A 17,830-nucleotide genomic window follows, 5' to 3' on the forward strand; every position below is an offset into this window, starting at 1 on the left:
TTTGAATGTTTTATAAATCCAATCTCTGCTAAGAATCAGTAAATGGAATTTGGTAATTAGTAAGTGGAATTTGTAAATCAGGGTCAATCTTCCAGAAGTCTGAATGGAAGGGAGGCCCTGAATCAGCAAAACGCTTAAACAGCATGCCAAAACAAAGCCTATATATGATCACTTTAAACCCAGTGTTTGGTGCACAGGAGTAAGTCAGGCTGCCCACCTTCTTACTTTTTATCCTGAGTTTAAAACTTTGCTGAATATGATCAAAAAATTATTTTTTCCAGAAATAAAATTTTGAACTACATTTATGTAGTCAATGATTGCACTTACATGTGAACTTTCTCCTTTTAATTATTTAAATATTTCTCAAAGTTTTTGTCTTGTTCTCAGTCGAAAGGTAAATTTCTGTGGAAAGGTTGTATAATTCCCAGGCAACTTCCTCTGCATTATGTAAGTGTATTTCATGCATTTCATATGAAAATATAGTGGTCGAATCACATGAAAATCTTGTTTTCAACCATGTGAAAACTTACGGTGCATTTTCCCAAGTCCGCAGTACAAATATGATAGGAAATTATGAATTTCATGCATGAATTACTTTTTGTTCATGATCTAAGATACAAAATGTGACATTGCGGATAGAGATAGGTCTATTAAGGAAGTCTGAGAAGTGGAAATGAGAAATTCTTTGAAAACATGTTAGCTATCTATAGAGCGTAAAAGCTCTGATGTTCTCATGCAGAGCCTTCATCGCATAGAAGTCCTATGGGTAGCAGGGAAGCTCCGGCACGTTGTGGCTATCGCCACTAGACACTTAGGGTGTCCCTGCAGCTCGTAGATGGAGGACGGGCCAACCTGGAGCTACACAAGGAGGAATCGGAGCAGGAAGGGACCTGGAGGCAGGACTGAGGGAGCAGGAGGGAGCAACGTCTGTGTTGCAGAGAAAATAGAAAGGGAGGAAGAGGTATCGGGGCAGGTTGGAACAGAAAAAGGCAAGGTTTGGTCTGGTTGGAACTAGGGATCGACGGGATATTCCAGTGCAGCTCTGCTGGAGGAGACTCACCTTGAAAAGGGAGCTCTCACACGTACATGCGTTCCAGGGCTGGCACAAAAGAAAATGTTTGATTTCACAGTAATTTTTCACGAGGGTATCTAGCATTATCAATATACGATATTTACTGAATGAACAAATGAATTAGATAAATGATTAAGGAAAAATCAAATTTGGAAATGCCTATTTCAATCCAACAATTTTCAAATTTCATAGAAATTCTTTTTTTATGCAAAATTCAGCATTCTTCCAATTGCTATCAGTGACTTCACTATGAAGTGAACTGTGAACTTCTTTCATTTTTTTCTTAAAACAAAAAAACAAATAACGTTTCCTCACTATGAATGTTGCTATTTTTTTCTCTTGGAATTTTAAGTGAAGGAAAAATCAAAGTTTTCACTTCTTTCATTTGGGTTTTCAAATTATTTGCTTATTAAGTTATGGGAACTAAAAAGGGGCAGTTTTCCAAGACTGATCCAACAAGTGAGCCTTTCAAAAGGAACTGCCTATACAAACTGTACAATCAATCATTCAAACTGTTTACCAGCTTGAGAAATTGAAGACCTTTCTGTTGCATTTGTTGCGTTGATTTTAGCATTGGAGTAGTGCAATTGATGGAAAACAAAGAGCTTAATTTATTATCTTTTGAAAAAAATGAGAAATTGTTACTTATTAAGGAAGACAAACTGGTCAAATTGTCTTAGGTAGGGTGGAAATTGGGTTAATATGAATGAAAAAGATCTCCCAGTGAGCTATTCAGTATGGATCAAAAGAACAATGTTTTTTAAATTGTGTTGGAGAACGAATGTTTATGGCAGCACTGTAAGCAGCTGTGAAGCCAGCATAGTGAGTTATGTAGTGCCAACATCATGAACATTATTATGAGGATATCTAAGCAGAAGAATTAACATAAAAGATACACAATTCATATCTTCTGGAGGTTCCCTCATTTCTGTATTGGGCCTCAAGGAAATTCAAAACAGAAATGAAAGTCAAAGATGTAACTACTTCCACGCTGCCAGTGCAGCTTTCATGCATATTTCATGGATGCTGCATGGGCGGGGAGATCACCATTTTTATTGGAATGGCAGAGCTGAGTCTCAGGATTTTACTATTCGTGTAAAGCACTAGGAATAGAGCCTGCGTTTTTTATGTTTGTGTTTAATTGTTGGTGTAAACTGACAGAAACAGTAATGAAGTATATTTCCCGTGTGTTCACTAAGCTGAGAACCTTCATGTCCACTGGACTGTTTTAAACTAAGCTTCATCAAGGCTCAGCCTGTTTTTAGAGTTACTGCAAAGCAGTGCAGCTTTTGGACTTTTTATAATATCCAAATGGGAGACAGACTGTGATAGACTCAATTACCTGTCTATGATAAAGAGTGAAAGATTTAGCAAATGTAAATAATTGCTGCAGTACCAAATAGCCTACCCACAAGTTTTACTTGTACCACATCTTGTAATAGCACCATTCATTATTGAACCAGATCACGCTACCGTGTTTTACATTGTCAGTATTGCAAATGGTAAGATATTTGTTGAAGAGCATTAGAAAGCAGAAAAAAAGAACGACCCATGGCCTGAAAGTTGCATTGAGCAATAACTGTTATATGTGCCAGAATCAGAGCCTTAGTGCTACTGAGCTGTTTTCAATGGAAAGGATAGTCGATTACCCTCTCTCTATATGGTACGTATTCCGTAAGGGAAGTAAATGCCTAGAAATCATGAAAAGCCAACACTTGAGGATTTCTATTTCTAGCTTTAAATAAAACATTTTTATCTTTCATTTACCTTTTTGCCGTTCCAAGTTATTCTCTGAAGTCAGAGGAGAGTTCAGAAATGCTGAATTGCGTTCTGATAGCCCTCGACTCATCCTTGTTGTTTAGATCAAGGTGTAATCAGCCAGTACTTCAAGATTGCATTATTTTGTATCATAGTGATTATTTTCAACATACCTTACATACAGTGAGTCATTAGAACTGAAAAATACTCTTTAAAATAAAGGGGTAAATAAACTCTCTGTCATCCAAAGTGATACTTTCACTCTCTGGGAAATGAACATTTTGTGATATCTTTGTCTTTTAAAACAAGTAAATCTTCCTTTTTCCATGAACTTTCTGTAATGGATTTGCAGTTACTTGATGTGTCTTGAAATAAGTTAACTAATGAGATGAGATTCAGTCGTGACATGCAATTTCACAAAATTGCAGTATGGCCACTTGTAACAAAGTTTTCTATTGCCTTGATATACCTTTTGTTCATATTACTTTTAATTGTGTTCTATATTTATCTGACCTATTTGAACAGGATCCAGAGCTGGTACGGAACATCTGTCGCTGGGTTAGACAAGCTGTTCAGATTCCTTTCTTTGCCAAGCTGACCCCAAATGTCACTGATATTGTGAAAATTGCGATGGCTGCCCAGGAAGGTAACCAACTCCGGTGCACAGACTGTGCAGTTTTACTAGTTTGCAGGATGTGGGGGAGTTGGGGGAGAGGGGATGCTAGAAGTAATAACAGGTAGCAACACAAATTAATATGAAAACAGTTTTTCTAATGTATTTAGAATAAGCACAGTGATCACAAAGGTTTCCTAAATTTTTTAGATGTTGTATAATAGAATATAACAATCTATAAAGAGAACTATATTAGTTTGTTAACAGTAAACTGTATGTGTTCGTGTGTAGCTTTATATGCACACTCCTATTTATATCATATTTATATGTTTACCATACCACTGTATCTTCACTATTCCTACTTTCAGTAGTAAAAAGGGTGTGCAAGTCCTGAGAAAACAGAAATACACCATTTGAGGTATATTTAAATCTTTTTTTCTCCTTAAACTTTAATATACGACATTTAAATATATGACAGTAAATCAATTTCCAAGCAGATGTATTAATCTGTCACTTAGAACCACGTTCATAGTTTCTCCGTCACGCTGTTTACTTCCTCTCGCTTCTCACTGTGAGAAGCAAGAATGTGGTCTGGCTCCAGCAAGGCAGAGCAGGTGGAGGAGGTTATAAGCAGGTGGCTGCTGTGCAGGGCCATCTCCAGATGTGGAGTAACCAGTGTAACAGATTTGGCCCCACACAGCTGAAAGGCAGCGATCTGTCCTTCTGCCTCAGTTTTTCCCAGGTGCCACATATAACCCTTACAGTGCTTTCAACTGATGGCAGCCTGCCTTGAAGCTAGTGTTAACTCTATCAGTCCAGGATTGGTTTTAAAGACCTTTCTCCACATCCCATTACAGCTTGTTACTTTCTGACTTCAGCTATTTATTTGAATTTCTAGTTATTTCACAGTTTCACAGTTTTTCTGTTTTTTTTCCCCTTTCTTATTCATATATGCATTATTTAACAAAAAGTGACTGACCTTTTCTTTCACAGGTGGTGCAGATGGTGTTACAGCCACCAACACTGTGTCAGGACTGATGGGACTGAATGCAGACAGCACACCTTGGCCAGCAGTTGGTGGAGGACAGAGGACCACATATGGTGGCGTGTCAGGTAGGTGTTGCCCTTTTTGATGCATAATACTTCCTTGGAGGCTGACAAAACATCAGGAGGTCCTTGTAGTGGGCTAGACTATCATGTCTGCAGTTGCACTGAGTTCTTAGAGCTCACTGCTGGTCAATGTTTCTAATAGTCATGACAGATGGAACAGATTAAGTGTGAAGGCTCTTGTGTTGCCCTTTCCTTAATGGTAAAATGCTGCATCAGAATACTGTGATAGGGTCACTAGAGTGAGAAGGAAATCTCTTCTCTTGTGACCCTCACTTTTCCTGGAATTTTTCATTCTGTCACAATTGTCAGGCCCCGCGTTAGACAGAGGCTAATGAAAGGGCATCGCAAGGGGAAAATATCAACAATCCAAATGCAGTATATGTTTCATAGCCTGATCTCCGGCCTTCCTTCCTCCTCCCGACTGAATACACCTCTTCCAAGTAGATTATTTTGTCCTCTTCCCACTGTGGTAAGAAATGATAGGTTCTATTAGGCAAATTTATGTATATTTGTGTAGTTTATTCTTTGAGATATACAAGAATACCTTGTATAGACCATGTTTCCAAGTGCTGCTTCATGGTTTAATTTTAAAACCAGCAACAAAACTTTTACACTCCAGTTCAGTGCCTGTGCACACTAATGCATTAATCTGCTGACCCTGTGCACTCTGTTGCTGTGACAACATGAGCTTGGCCCTGCAAAGACAATACTGTGAGCTTCTTGACTTTACTGGAATGGAGATTAGTCTCCTTGGTGATAGAAGTGGCAGTAAATATACATAGCAGAAGTAATAGCATCCTCCTGATTAAGTCAAACACTGCCGTAGCAGAACCGTTCCCCACCTCACCCCAAAAAAGTAATCAGAGGAGACCAGACAGGCAAAAAAATGCCTTTTTTATATGGCTGGTGCTATTCTTTAGAGAACCATAAGAAATGTAGCAAAAGATACCTTTTAAACAAACTTTAGTTCAGACAACTGTATTCAGTGGAAAATTGCCTTACTGCCTTAGATAACTGCATGGAATTTGGAAGTTTTTAGAGAACACTGAAAAGCAAGGAAGAGATAATAATCAGAAAAAAATCATTATGCCTATTGCATAATGATTATATCACAGTGACAGTCCAATAAGATGTTATAATTTTAATATTATGCAAAATGGAAGGAAAGGAGGAAAAAGAAGAGAACAGCTACAGCCCATTTCAATTTCTCTAGCCTGCCATGTTGACAGGAAAAGAATAAGGGAGGTCACAGTGGGTGCTGTGCATTAAAAATTAATAAAAGAACTATTGCGGTAGTATTTTATGTAAGTAACACCATTCACATTTTCTCATTTAAGTTGCAATTTCTGAATATTCCTTCCTACCATAAGTCTGTCTAATAAAATCTATAAAATGACTTCATTGTGAAAAGTGTCTCTAATGTCACAAATTTAAAACATGTATGTAGTGTAAATTACAGAAGCACCTGGATGCTTAGCCCCATGGAAGGGCCTGCCAGCATTTCCATATTTTCATGATTTATAATTCTGTTATAACTTAGACCTGGGGAAAAGTTTACCATTTTGCACACACACATACGCATGTGTGTTTGCATGTAAATATAAAAATGTCTTTTCCTTCCTGAAGTTTTACATATATCAAAGGAAATAGAAGATGTCAGTTTGGGATACGCCATTACCTAAGATGCAAATCTGATTATTTAAAAAAATATGAAAACCACTGGAAGTTTTGTCAATGTATTATGTTTTGAAGGAGTATATTGTTGCAGACAAATAAGTAAGGGTTTTTGGCTGGTAACTGACATCACTAGGTCCCAATCCCACAACTTGTTGTGCAAAAGCAAGCCACAAAGCCAATAAAGTCAGTAGACTCTGCACACACACTGCAATACTTTCTGCTCAATGATCAGGATGTAACATTATACAAATTTATGAAAGCAAGAAAGCAGTTTTAAATCAAGAGAGCTGGTATGCTTACAACAGGACAAAAGATGGGAGAGTGTTTCTTCTTGTCAGAGCAAGGTGCAGGGTGGCCATGGTTCTGAGTCCTGTTCCTCACCTTGCCAGGGCTCAGTTGGGTGGCCTAAAGCCAGACGCTTGACCTTTCTGTTTTTTCTATTTCCTGTCTGTGAAAAGGCAATAACGCCACTCACATGCCTACAGGCTTGTTGGGAGGTGCTTTGTGATCCTTGCATGAAAGTTACTTCATAGTGTAAAGTAGTGTTTTTCTATTTTGATTTGCTGAAACTTTTTATTTGATTTTTTCTATTTTATTATCTGATATAGCCAGTTGGCTTTTTTTTTTTTTTGGTCTTTCACATAATCCATCTGAAGGGAAAATTCATGTTTTTAAGTAAGTCAAAGGCAATGCTATTATAGTGGCAATAAGTTTGGTCCATTTTCCACATGTTGTGCAAAAGCCCAGCTGGCTTATAATGTTCTCCAGTGCATAAATCTAGAGCAGATACAGGGTGTAGCCAACATACCTTGCTCTGCGTTTTCTCCAAATTCCGCAGATTTTATTTCTTTTCTAGAATAGAAATGACTCTCATTTGGACGTCAATAGGCCTAGACATACAGTAAGTGAGGCAGGACTTTCTGACTCCCAGAGGTATACGACACAGTTGCTGCTGTATGATTTGTGCGTGCAGTGAGAGCTGGACTCTTAGGGTGTGAAGATTTCTGCACGGAGCTCTCAGGTCAGGTGTGTTGGCAAGTTCTGCAAATGTACCTAAGCTCAAGATCACCTGGTTGGTGAGGAATTGCTCATAGTGGAATATTTTTAGGGTGCTTTCTCCAGTCTGGATTAAACTGGCTTTAGATCAGTCTAGACTTGCCTTTCTTGTTTTTTCCCCCTTCTTTGCCGCTTTATAGCTTTGCTGCAGACATATACGTCTCAGGGTAGTGCAGGTTACCTTTTCCAGGTGGAACATGGCTATATACTAAAGAAACGTCTTCCATGTACAACTTCCCCTTGGCTTCCTCTTCCTTCCTCTTGCCTGCTTCTGCATGAAGCAGCCGTATGTAGAAGGATTGTTATTCATCTTTTCAGAAGAGAGAGCCATTGGAAAGGGAATTTCTTTTTAATTCCTTCTAAATTAGTAAATGACAGGGAATTTCCCACAGTTTGTCTAAAAGTAATAAAACATAAAAAGCATGTTGTTTATTAACTTATTACCAAAGTTCCTGAGATGTCTTTGAGAGCAGAGACTTGTGTCTTAGTCGTTTCTTTAAACCTTTCACAGAAGGAGAGATTTAATGAGATGACTTTTAAAAATCCCATTTAACTTTGAGTTGTCACAGTCAGTATTTTCTTTCGAGCCAGTGCTCTGGAAGTTAACTTCCTATTTTGATATAATTTGATGGGCTAAAAATTGCTAAACTGTAAGAAGCATTGCTGTTTCCTCCTTCCTACTGTAATGTTTATTTGGTGATTCTGACGGGGAGGCGTTCCAGTATCCCAGCCGAGTGTCTGTCCGCTAGACTGTAGAATTAGTGTCTCTCCCTCTCTTCTCCATCTCCCCGCAAATATCAAATTATAGTACAACATGAAACAGCTCTCACAGGACACACGCAGTAGCACAGCCTGCCAACCTGCGCACTTACCTCATTTGAGAGACTCGAGTTCATAATCCCTGGTGTGAAGCAGGGAGTCCCACCTGGCTCCCCTCTGATCCTGGTTTACCCTCTGACTATTGAACGTTGTCAGAACTCGTTCCCCTCACCTTCTACCTTTATCCTAGTGCCAAGAAATCTTTGTAGGGAAAATTTCACCAAAACAGGTACAGGTATACTTTAATTTTGACAAATTGGCATTTTATAAAGGAGATTCTTTTCTCAGTGGTGCCGTAGTGTGCCCTAGCTGAGCCCGAAGGCTGGAGCAGCCGTAGGACTCTATGGCCCCATTACATGAGAGGAGATTATACTTAGAGGATCCTAGTGTTCATCCATTTTTATAAGTTTCCAGGAACTGCCCCTTAGTCAAAAGCATTAATGTCCCGATTAAGCCTCCAAAATATCGTTAAGGAAATAAACCATTACAATAAAAAAAAAAACCTACTGAAATAAAGATACAGCTGCCCAAAATACTTAACTTGTAAACTCATCCTATGTGTTTGCAGAATTAGAGACAGTTTGATTTCTGTTAAAGGGTTTTTTAGATTGAGAAAGCAGTATTTAAACTTTGAGAATATAGAATATGTAAGGTTTTACCCTGAGCTCTTCTTTTGCCTGTGCAATACGGAGTATTTGTTTCTTAAAACAAAGCTAATGCTGGTATTTATCCTCACAATGAATAATGACATCTGGCTCTGAAATAGATGTTTCAGTCTGGATAAATATAAATGATTTTGAAAATGTGTATTTTATAGGTACTGTAATAAGATGCCAGGTCTCCTAGAAAAATGTTAATATACTGTCAGCAGCTACATGCTTCCTTAAGATTTGTTTCCTTTAGATGTGTTTTAAAAATTAAAACACCTTTCTTTCCATGAGCTTTCATACTGTGCTTACATATTCCAGGTCTGTTTTTTTAAAACACATCACATTGCAGCAGTATAGATACCTATTGCAGGCAAAACAGAGCAGAGCTTCTGTTTGCATTTCCATGCTTTTTGTTCTTCTTTGTCATCTGTTTGTTTCTTTGTTTTTGTCTGGAAGCCAGATCCTTAGGGAATAAATTTATAACACCATACACTGGACTTAGCAAAAAACTTGGTTAAAAGTAAATCTTTCTATTGTGCACTCATCCTTTTAATATTTTGTTACTGTATTTGTAAAAATATTGCTGTATTTTACAGTAAGAGTTCAGACATGTCATGTCTATGTGGTACTATTACTTTATCCAATTATTGTTGTATTCTGTAGTATTTTTACGTGAGTATTTTGACACTGTTTGCATATTATACACACTATTAAAATATATGTGTTTGTATAAGTTCTCCAGAGTAAGAGAGATTCAGAAAGTTATAATATATAACTTTAGAGATGACCGTGAGAGCGCGCAGAAAGAGTGTATCTAGAGAGCAGATTCAGTCATTACATGTGGGAATGTATAATTTTTGGAAATGAGTAGAGACAGGTAATTTTATTTACTTTTCAAGTAAGTTGGTGGAGCTGTCTCTTTTTACAAAGAAACACTGTCAGACAGCAATTGTAACTTTTAAGGGAATACTCTGCAGGTGTTATTTCATTAAATTAAAATGCGTATGTTATATGAATAATTGACATTGGAATATATGTCCCTATTAGTAATCTGTTGAAATATATGAATTATACTGAAAGGGAAAAAGTTGAAGTTATAAGAGCTACCTTTTAATTTTAATTTTATGATATATCATTAAAAGAAAATCTGAAAAAACAAGAGCATTCACTTTCATCATCCCAGTTCTCTCAGTGACTGTATGGTGTTGATTTTGGTCAGTAAAACTGGATGAAAAGCTGCCTGTCACTGGAAATAAAAGAAAATATATGTGTGCATATGCACTTGTGTTTACTATAAATATTTGCTGAGAGTTAAAGACTATTTACATTAACATATATTTATAAAACAGTGTGCATAGGAGTAAAAAACAAATATATGCCATAGTACAATTTTAATTTTGGATTATTATTTCTGTTAAATGTAGCTCAGCCATTAGAAGTACTTATTTGCATATATTATGTCAGGATGCACAAAGAGGGCTCTGTTTTCCGTGGTGTCCTTGCAGCAGTCGGATTTCTCTTAGTGTTCTGCCATCACTGGGCTGTGCCGGGGAGATCAGAGCCCTAATAATAGATTTTTGACAGGGAGCTCGCCTGCTACCTGCCCTACACAAATCCTTACTGTTCATGTTTGCTTCATGGCAACAAAGCAGACAGAAGGAAAATGCCAAGTGCTGAGTTTGAGGTACAGCCCTGCCATAGCTTGACATTTCAGCAGAATAGCAGTTTATGAGATGCATAATTTTTCATCTGGGACTCAGCTGCCATTTTCATAGAAGCTTGCAGCTCATCGACTGACTGGAAGTAGGGCAAAGGTTTACGGCATAGATCAAGGTCTACATCCTTCCCATAGCTATTTAAAAATAAGTATTATTCTGCAGATAAGGTCAGAGAACTACACACATTTTTTCTACTTTTAGTATTTTTTAGCCAATTTATTTCCCACAAAGAAAACACTTTCCACTTTGAGCGCAGATGCCATTCGTAGTTGATTAAAAATGATCATAATTGATTTCATTCACCAAAAGATTAAGCGAGTCCTGAAAAAAGAATGAAGCATGGGTCTTTACACGCAGCATTTGAACAAAGCTGCGTGTTCTCCTCCTCTTAGTTCGAAAAAAGCTCTTTCCAAGCTTGAAATGAATGAAAAGTCTTTACTCTGGGAGCGTAATTGGTTTGTGTTTTATTATCGTTATAGATGGGATTTAAAAATTTCACATTCATGCACATGTACTTGGGAAACAAATGCAGTGTAGGTACATGTAAGTGAGTGTTTAATTTAGAATTACACATTTCTGTGAGCTTCGGTAACAGTTCACCATGTCACAGTCTCATATAGAACAATGGTAGAGTACATTGGATTAATTAAAGAAGCCTTGCAGAGAACTGAATTCTCAGTATGTCAAGATTTCAATTTTATGTTAAATATTTTCTAAAGGCCAGACCCTTAAATCTCAGGGGCTGTACCAAGCAGTGAGCTGTGAATTTAACCATAGGCTAACTGCTAATGATAAGGAAAAGAGTCCAAGTTGAGGCAGCTGTAATACAGTCATTGGATTAGGCTATCAATCACTCAGTTCCCTGAGGAACAGGCAAAGACGACAAAACAGTGAAAAGGGAAATTAGGAAGGGAGGGCATGACTAGAATGAGATTCTTCACCAAATGTATCTGTTAGTTGGCTGAATCCCCCAAGCATCAGACACAAATGTCCAGCATTGCTCTCAGACTGGAAGCCAAGTATTTGTTCCAAACTCCTAGAAAACCATCAAATTGTCATTAACTATTGCTGGTCTTTACAAGGCTGTAGAAATGCAACATGTAAATCAGTTATATTCTGCTGTTTTAATAACCTGTAATCAGATTAATCTCTAAACTACTGTTGTTGAACTCTGAGGATTTACTGTTTACATCAAAGCTCATATAGAATATGTCCACTTGAAATAATTAATTTTCCAAATGTGCCTCTTTTTTTAATGAACAGATAACCGTTAAGCTATCAAATCTTATTGATGGCTACCAAAGGCCAATGTCAGAAGGTGATTTGGATGAAATCATAAATTCTACTCAGACATTTTCTAACGTGGTGAAAAAAGAGAATGACTGTGGCCTAGCTTGTCCATACGTGCATGAAAGATTACATAGTTTTAATCTGCGTGCAGCTAAATAAAATGGTAAATCGGTTGATATCATTGGTACAGATTCACATGGTTTATTTCAGGCATATGATAAGACATGCTTGTATAGTTAGCAACTTGGAGACATAATCTGATGAAGAGGAGGGAAATCAATAGATAAAATAAGAGAAAAGTCCAAGTATTACAAGGTTAATGGAACAGGGAGTTTTTATTTAAATTTGTTTGCAGTAATGGATAGAGATGAATATAGCACATGCAAACTATGGCCTGGCTGAGAAGGTGTTAGTCGGTTAGGAACAGAAGAACGTTGCACCAGGTAACAGCAACAAGATCGAACCCATCGGTGTTGGCTGTGCCAGCGCTGGTCGATTGTCTTCCAATGCCTGTCAGGTCTAGGAAGCAAGATCTCTTTCTCTTATGATCAGCCTCTTCTGGTTTTAAGCAAATGCACACAAAAAATCTCTCAGCATATTTTTACATCATGTCTTTTGTAGATTATTATGTTGAAACTATGATTTTTTTTTTATCATAAACTTACTGCAATCCGTTTTGGAGGTCATTTTAAATATAACCATTGTAAGTGTCTTTGAATTATTTATTAGGAAAATAGGTGGCATTTAAGTGCTTTTCAGTTTATTCTAACACAAGAATTAAAATACTATCAAGAATTTCAAATAGGCATTACTTAAAATAATAATAGAGAAAAACCCTGGTGAGGTATTCTGTTAAGTTTGTTTTCCATTAAGTGTCAGCAGCTCTTTTAGCCGGATCTTTCTCACCTTTCTCCCTGGATAATCACAATGAAGTCAAAATGTCTTTTGTTCAAGCGCAAGCTTGATTAAAGATAGAGATTGCAGTTGCAAGCAGTATAACTCTCTAGTCTTTCATACATGCTTTCAGAGAAGGCACTTAAACCTGGTAAGAAGGATTTACTCCTTACGAAAGTGTGTCTGAACTGTGGGAACTGTGCGCCTTAAAATGTATCAGCGGCTGCTGATGCACGAGGTAGAAGGGTCACTCTGGTATGCACACTGGTCTCTGGCAATCACACAAATTGGACTTGGGTCCAGCCTTCTGCTCTATTGGAGGCAAGGAAGAAGCACATTCTAAGTGATTAAGCATATAGCTGTGGACTAGTGCACAAGTAAATGATTTTAGATGGTAGTGTTCAGGCAGGCTTGGAAGTCTGCAAAACCTTCTTGCAGTGTTAAGTACATGGTAGATTCAAACTTGAATACAGGTTATGAGGCTTCAGTACAGAAGGCAGAGGAAAGATCTGGCAAAGGAAACAGGGTCCAAATCCAGGTGCATTCACATGTTGGTGTTGTCTTTTCTGCTGACTTGTTATTCTGCAGCAGATTCTACAGCAGGGTTTGTGAAACAGCTAATGCTTGAGCAATGAGGTAGCTGTCTTCTGTATCTTCAGTGTAAACTGGACCTGTCACTCACAGCACAGAAGTTTCTAATTCCAAAAAAATCAGGAATCTGATAGAGTTTGTAAACTTTGATAAACAGCTGCATCAGCAGAGGTTAAAACCCCTGTAGTACTTACCCGCTATGTCTCGAGCAAATTTATTTTTTCCGTATCTCATCTTACATACATATTTGCTCTAGTCACCAAATGGCCTGTATTGGTTGTAGATCCCATCCGTATTCAGTGGAAGACGTGTTCTCTTCTTACCTGAAGGATCAACGCATTCTTACATTTATGCCAAAAGTAAACATTTTGCAGTACATTAAACATCAAAACCTGAGCTAACAAATAAGTGCAAAAATGACTTTTTATATAATATTTGTTAAAATGGAGCTGTCTGTTGTTTTCCCTTCTCTCCTGAGGGACAGCTGTACTTTCAGTGTAAGCCAACTGACTACTGTCTTCCATCTTCCGTCTCAGGGTACTACCACTGATATGTCTAGCTTTGGGACTGTGTGCTGGCTTCTCCACCACGTTCAGTAGCCTTAGTAGGTTAGGCGTAGCCGTGAGCTTGTGGGGATGCTGGGGCTCCTACCAGTCTTGCTACCTGCATACAAAACAACAGATTGATGGATTTTAGGAATGGGCATGGGGTAGCTTGGATGGAGGGTTTCACAGTTGCATGAAACTGCACTTGCTTAAGAAAATCCAGTTGCAGGAGGTTTTGACAGTCACACAGAGTGTTGGGGGTGGGGGGAAAAACTCAAGAAATTATTTGGAACAGCTTTGAACCCAGGGCATTACTGTACATTCAATAGTGTCAAAAAGGCAGGCTTAACCGGTGATTGTTGCTGACCTGCTTCCATGTAGGAGAAAAGTCTGAAATTTCCTGACACTGGTTAGCTATGATTTATGATGAACTTACCACAGTGAATATCTCTTTATTCACCTAAATCCTTGTAACATTCTGTATTTTTTTAGTATCATACTTGAATGATGAGGAAATCTTAATGGCAACCTCAAACATAAAATGCAGAAGACAAAATATAGGCAGATTTGATTAACGGACTAGATCCTGGGTTTGCATTTCACTGGCCGTTACATCATCCCTGATGAGTTATTGCCAAAAACATTTATAACAGTATTTCCCAACCATCAGAACATTTTTTTTTTTACATTTCAAATAAGTACAATCAATATATAATAGTCAGCTAAGAGATCTGCAATTTATTGTGTGTGTTTTCATGCAAGAAACAACGTTGTGTAGAATGAGCTGTATAAATATCCTACTCATGAACAGTAAATACATACAAAATCTTGTAGGAAACCTGCTGTAGTTATTGTTTTCCAGTTTATCATCCATTTACAACATCGTGTTGCCAGGTAATTGCAAATATCTTTTCTATTAGCACGTACTGTAGAACTCTCTTTACAAAGTCCTATTTAAATCCACAAGGACACTCACAGTCAGGGATTTGGCCACCATTATTTAGTTTACGTGAGAGTGAGTGAGAACTATTAAGCCCAGTGTCCCATTGTTTCAGAATGAGACACACAAATCCATAGGGAAGCTGTAGCAAATATGTAAAGAAAGTATGTTTAATGACATGAAATCAGGCAGTGGACTGTGTCGTACCATACCTGGCTCAGCACCGAGTAAGGCTGAATCTGTGAAGAACTTTGTTATGGGCAGTTCAAAAAATGGAGAAAGCTGTGATTTTTTTACAAGTATGCATGAAGACATGGTAAATTGTTATGGTTGTGTCTGGCCATTTATATATGTTTCATAGTCCTCTTGAGTGACATACTGTTTTTCGAAAATATGTATGATTAATCCAGCTTTGGCTGGGCCAAGCTCATCTTACTCTCTGTCATTTATAGCTATGCTTGCACTGTTAATGCCAGGTCAGCTGCCTACCTATTAAACACACCAGCTTTGGCAGTATTTTTGCTGATTTTTTGATATATGCCCATTTTAATAGGGTATGCTCAGAGAAATATTCTCATTCTGTGCATCAGGAGCACTTGCAGAGAAGCTATTGCCAGACAAGGCATCTAAGAATTGGTTACTTTTTCTTATAGTGCGAGCAGCTTCTTCAGAGCTTGTTGAAGATGAGATTTGAAGGATTCAGACCTCAAAAGAGGATGTGGTGGCAACTTATTGTCTCTAAGAATATTTTGAAAATGCCTGCTAGGTGGTACAGTCTAGTTCATTCCAAGAAGCAAGAGATTACATATAGCTTTTGTTGTTCATAGAAGTACATTAGAGAATCAGTCCCTGGCAGGTATCCAGAGAGGAAGTAAGGTATCCAGAGGCCGGGGGGGTCACCCTAACTTCTTACTCCCATCTTGTTGAGTGGGATTTTCACAAGGGACTCCCAGGAGCTGCCTCGTGCATAGTGCTGGTGCTGAGATTTCAGACTCAGCCTTGCTACTTTACAACTCTGAGAGCATCCCCAACTTACAGTTAAAGTCAGGTCATGTGAGGTGGTAAAAGGGTCTTCAAAAACAAAAGGGAAGTGTTACTCATAATTCCTCTTCCAAACTTGAAATGTCCTCGCTCTCTGCAGAATTGCAGAGGCAGTTGTGAGCAGAAGTGCTAACAGAGTAAGGCCAAGGCTTGTTCTGCTGAACTTCAGGAACTTAACTGGGAGACTGTTAAGCTTCTCTATGGTCACTATAAAGAGATAGGCATTTTCAGACAGCAAGTCAGATTTTAGCTGAGTTCCTTTCTCACTCCATTGACTTCATCAGAAGTTTGAGGTTAGCACAGTACTAATTTAGGAACCTTCATCAAATGCCTAAGATAGTTTGGCCGCATATTTTGCGATGAAAATCCAGTGGTAGGCACTTAAATGGTGTATTTTTTCTCGTGTGCGTTAGACTTTTTTTCTGAAAACACGGATGCATCTGATTCTAGCCTAGTCCATTTTCTAATCTGATATCACAGGAAACAGTGATGCTTGTACATTGTCAATGTAATGTCAATGTATTCTTGACATTAAAACATTTTCCAATCAGTTAATGTAAAGCATCTGTTTTTTTGGTATATATATTTTTAATAAACCTTAAAACAACGTTGCAACCCCTTAATGCTGTTTCTCATATTCTTGTTACAGTAGGTGTATGGCACACATTTCCTGGTTTAAAAAGCTCAAAACAAATTTCCGCAATTTAATCTCAGTGTTAGAAAAAGGATCACAGCAGCTGTTATAGTATTTTGTATTTAAGCTAGTTTTTGTAAAGACTCGTGACATGCTCCCTGGGAACTAAATATTGACAAGCATGCTCTGGCAAGCAAGATCAAGCTTGGTGAGTTAACACAGCTCAAATGTCTGCATTGACACTGTAACCCAACTCTGAAAACTATTATCCTACTACATTTATTTTGGCTTTATAGGTGATCCTGTCCACTTGAATTAGGGATTTCCACTGTATTTTAAATACTGTAACTGTGAATTCCTAGTTGATTTAAGACTACAGTCCATTCAAGGTTGCTTGTACATCCATGTTTGATGACATCTTCAGTAACATATTGTGTATAGAATCACAAGTGACAGCATAAAACCTTCACGGCTTCAAACCTCTCAAAATAGAAGTAAACATTGAATGTAGAGTAACTTAAAAATCACATGTATCTTTTCTGCTGTGAAATACACCGTGCCCTATAACAGTGAGTCTGTGAAAGTCATTGATCAAAAGTGAAACTTTTACATATATTCATTATGGGATATAATTAAGGAGATTATTTTTTATTTGTATTCTGCAACTAAAAAGAAAAATCCACTCTTTTTTTCCTAATTGCAAGTGCACCATGTTAAAAATGCTTATACTTTACTTTTTGAATTTTTGAATAAAGAATTTAAGCCTATTTGGGCTTCTAGTAAATTTGGCACACAGACTAAATTGATTACCAGATGCGTTGTGCAACATATGGTATTGTACAGTCTTTGTGTGCCTCATAGTATTTTCTTAAATTACCAGTATTTGTTTTGATTCCAAAAATGTACTTGTCTAGGCTCTCTAGTGCTTTGGACTTAAATGCTGGCTTTTCAGTACTAGAACAGATGTGTTCAGATTTCACATGAAGCAGTTAGGCTTTTGTGAGGCTTCCTTTGAACATTCCGTACACAATATTGTGTCAATGATAGGTCATGCAAATGCGATCTTTTAATTTATATGTATACATTTAATGCTTAAGTAACCCTCAGAATTCCTATAATTCTGCATGATGAAGAAGAAAAAGGAAGCAAACCAGTTTTGCCTGAAGATGCTGTCCGCTAAGTGAATGAGTTCTTTTCGATACTTTTTATTTTGGAGTAAAGAAAAATAGGAAGGAATGAAAACGTAATGCTTTTATGGGTGACAACAATAGGCAGCAATAGTCCTGTGTGTATCTGTGACCAGACATATTCCTATGTTTGAAGCTGTATTGTGGGTGGGCATAAAAATTCATTCATGAGAATGCGCAGAATGAGGTACCCAAGATCAGGAGATTTTTATGTTATTTACTTCTAAGAGGAGGC

The 17,830-nt window shown here is 37.7% G+C and overlaps 1 protein-coding gene across 15 annotated transcripts in view; it reads left to right on the top strand.

The window, feature by feature from the left end:
* The window catches only part of DPYD (dihydropyrimidine dehydrogenase), a 386,630-nt gene that overhangs the window by 283,598 nt on the left and 85,202 nt on the right, over positions 1-17,830 (top strand). For all 15 annotated transcript variants that reach the window (XM_068952361.1, XM_068952354.1, XM_068952355.1 and 12 more), the window contains 2 exons: positions 3,356-3,476; positions 4,437-4,556. In XM_068952361.1, the coding sequence (XP_068808462.1) occupies positions 3,356-3,476; positions 4,437-4,556 (241 nt within the window). The remainder of the gene's footprint in view (positions 1-3,355; positions 3,477-4,436; positions 4,557-17,830) is intronic.

The sequence above is a fragment of the Struthio camelus genome, chromosome 8 (genome assembly GCF_040807025.1).
Source record: "Struthio camelus isolate bStrCam1 chromosome 8, bStrCam1.hap1, whole genome shotgun sequence".
Classification (NCBI taxonomy): Eukaryota; Metazoa; Chordata; class Aves; order Struthioniformes; family Struthionidae; genus Struthio; species Struthio camelus.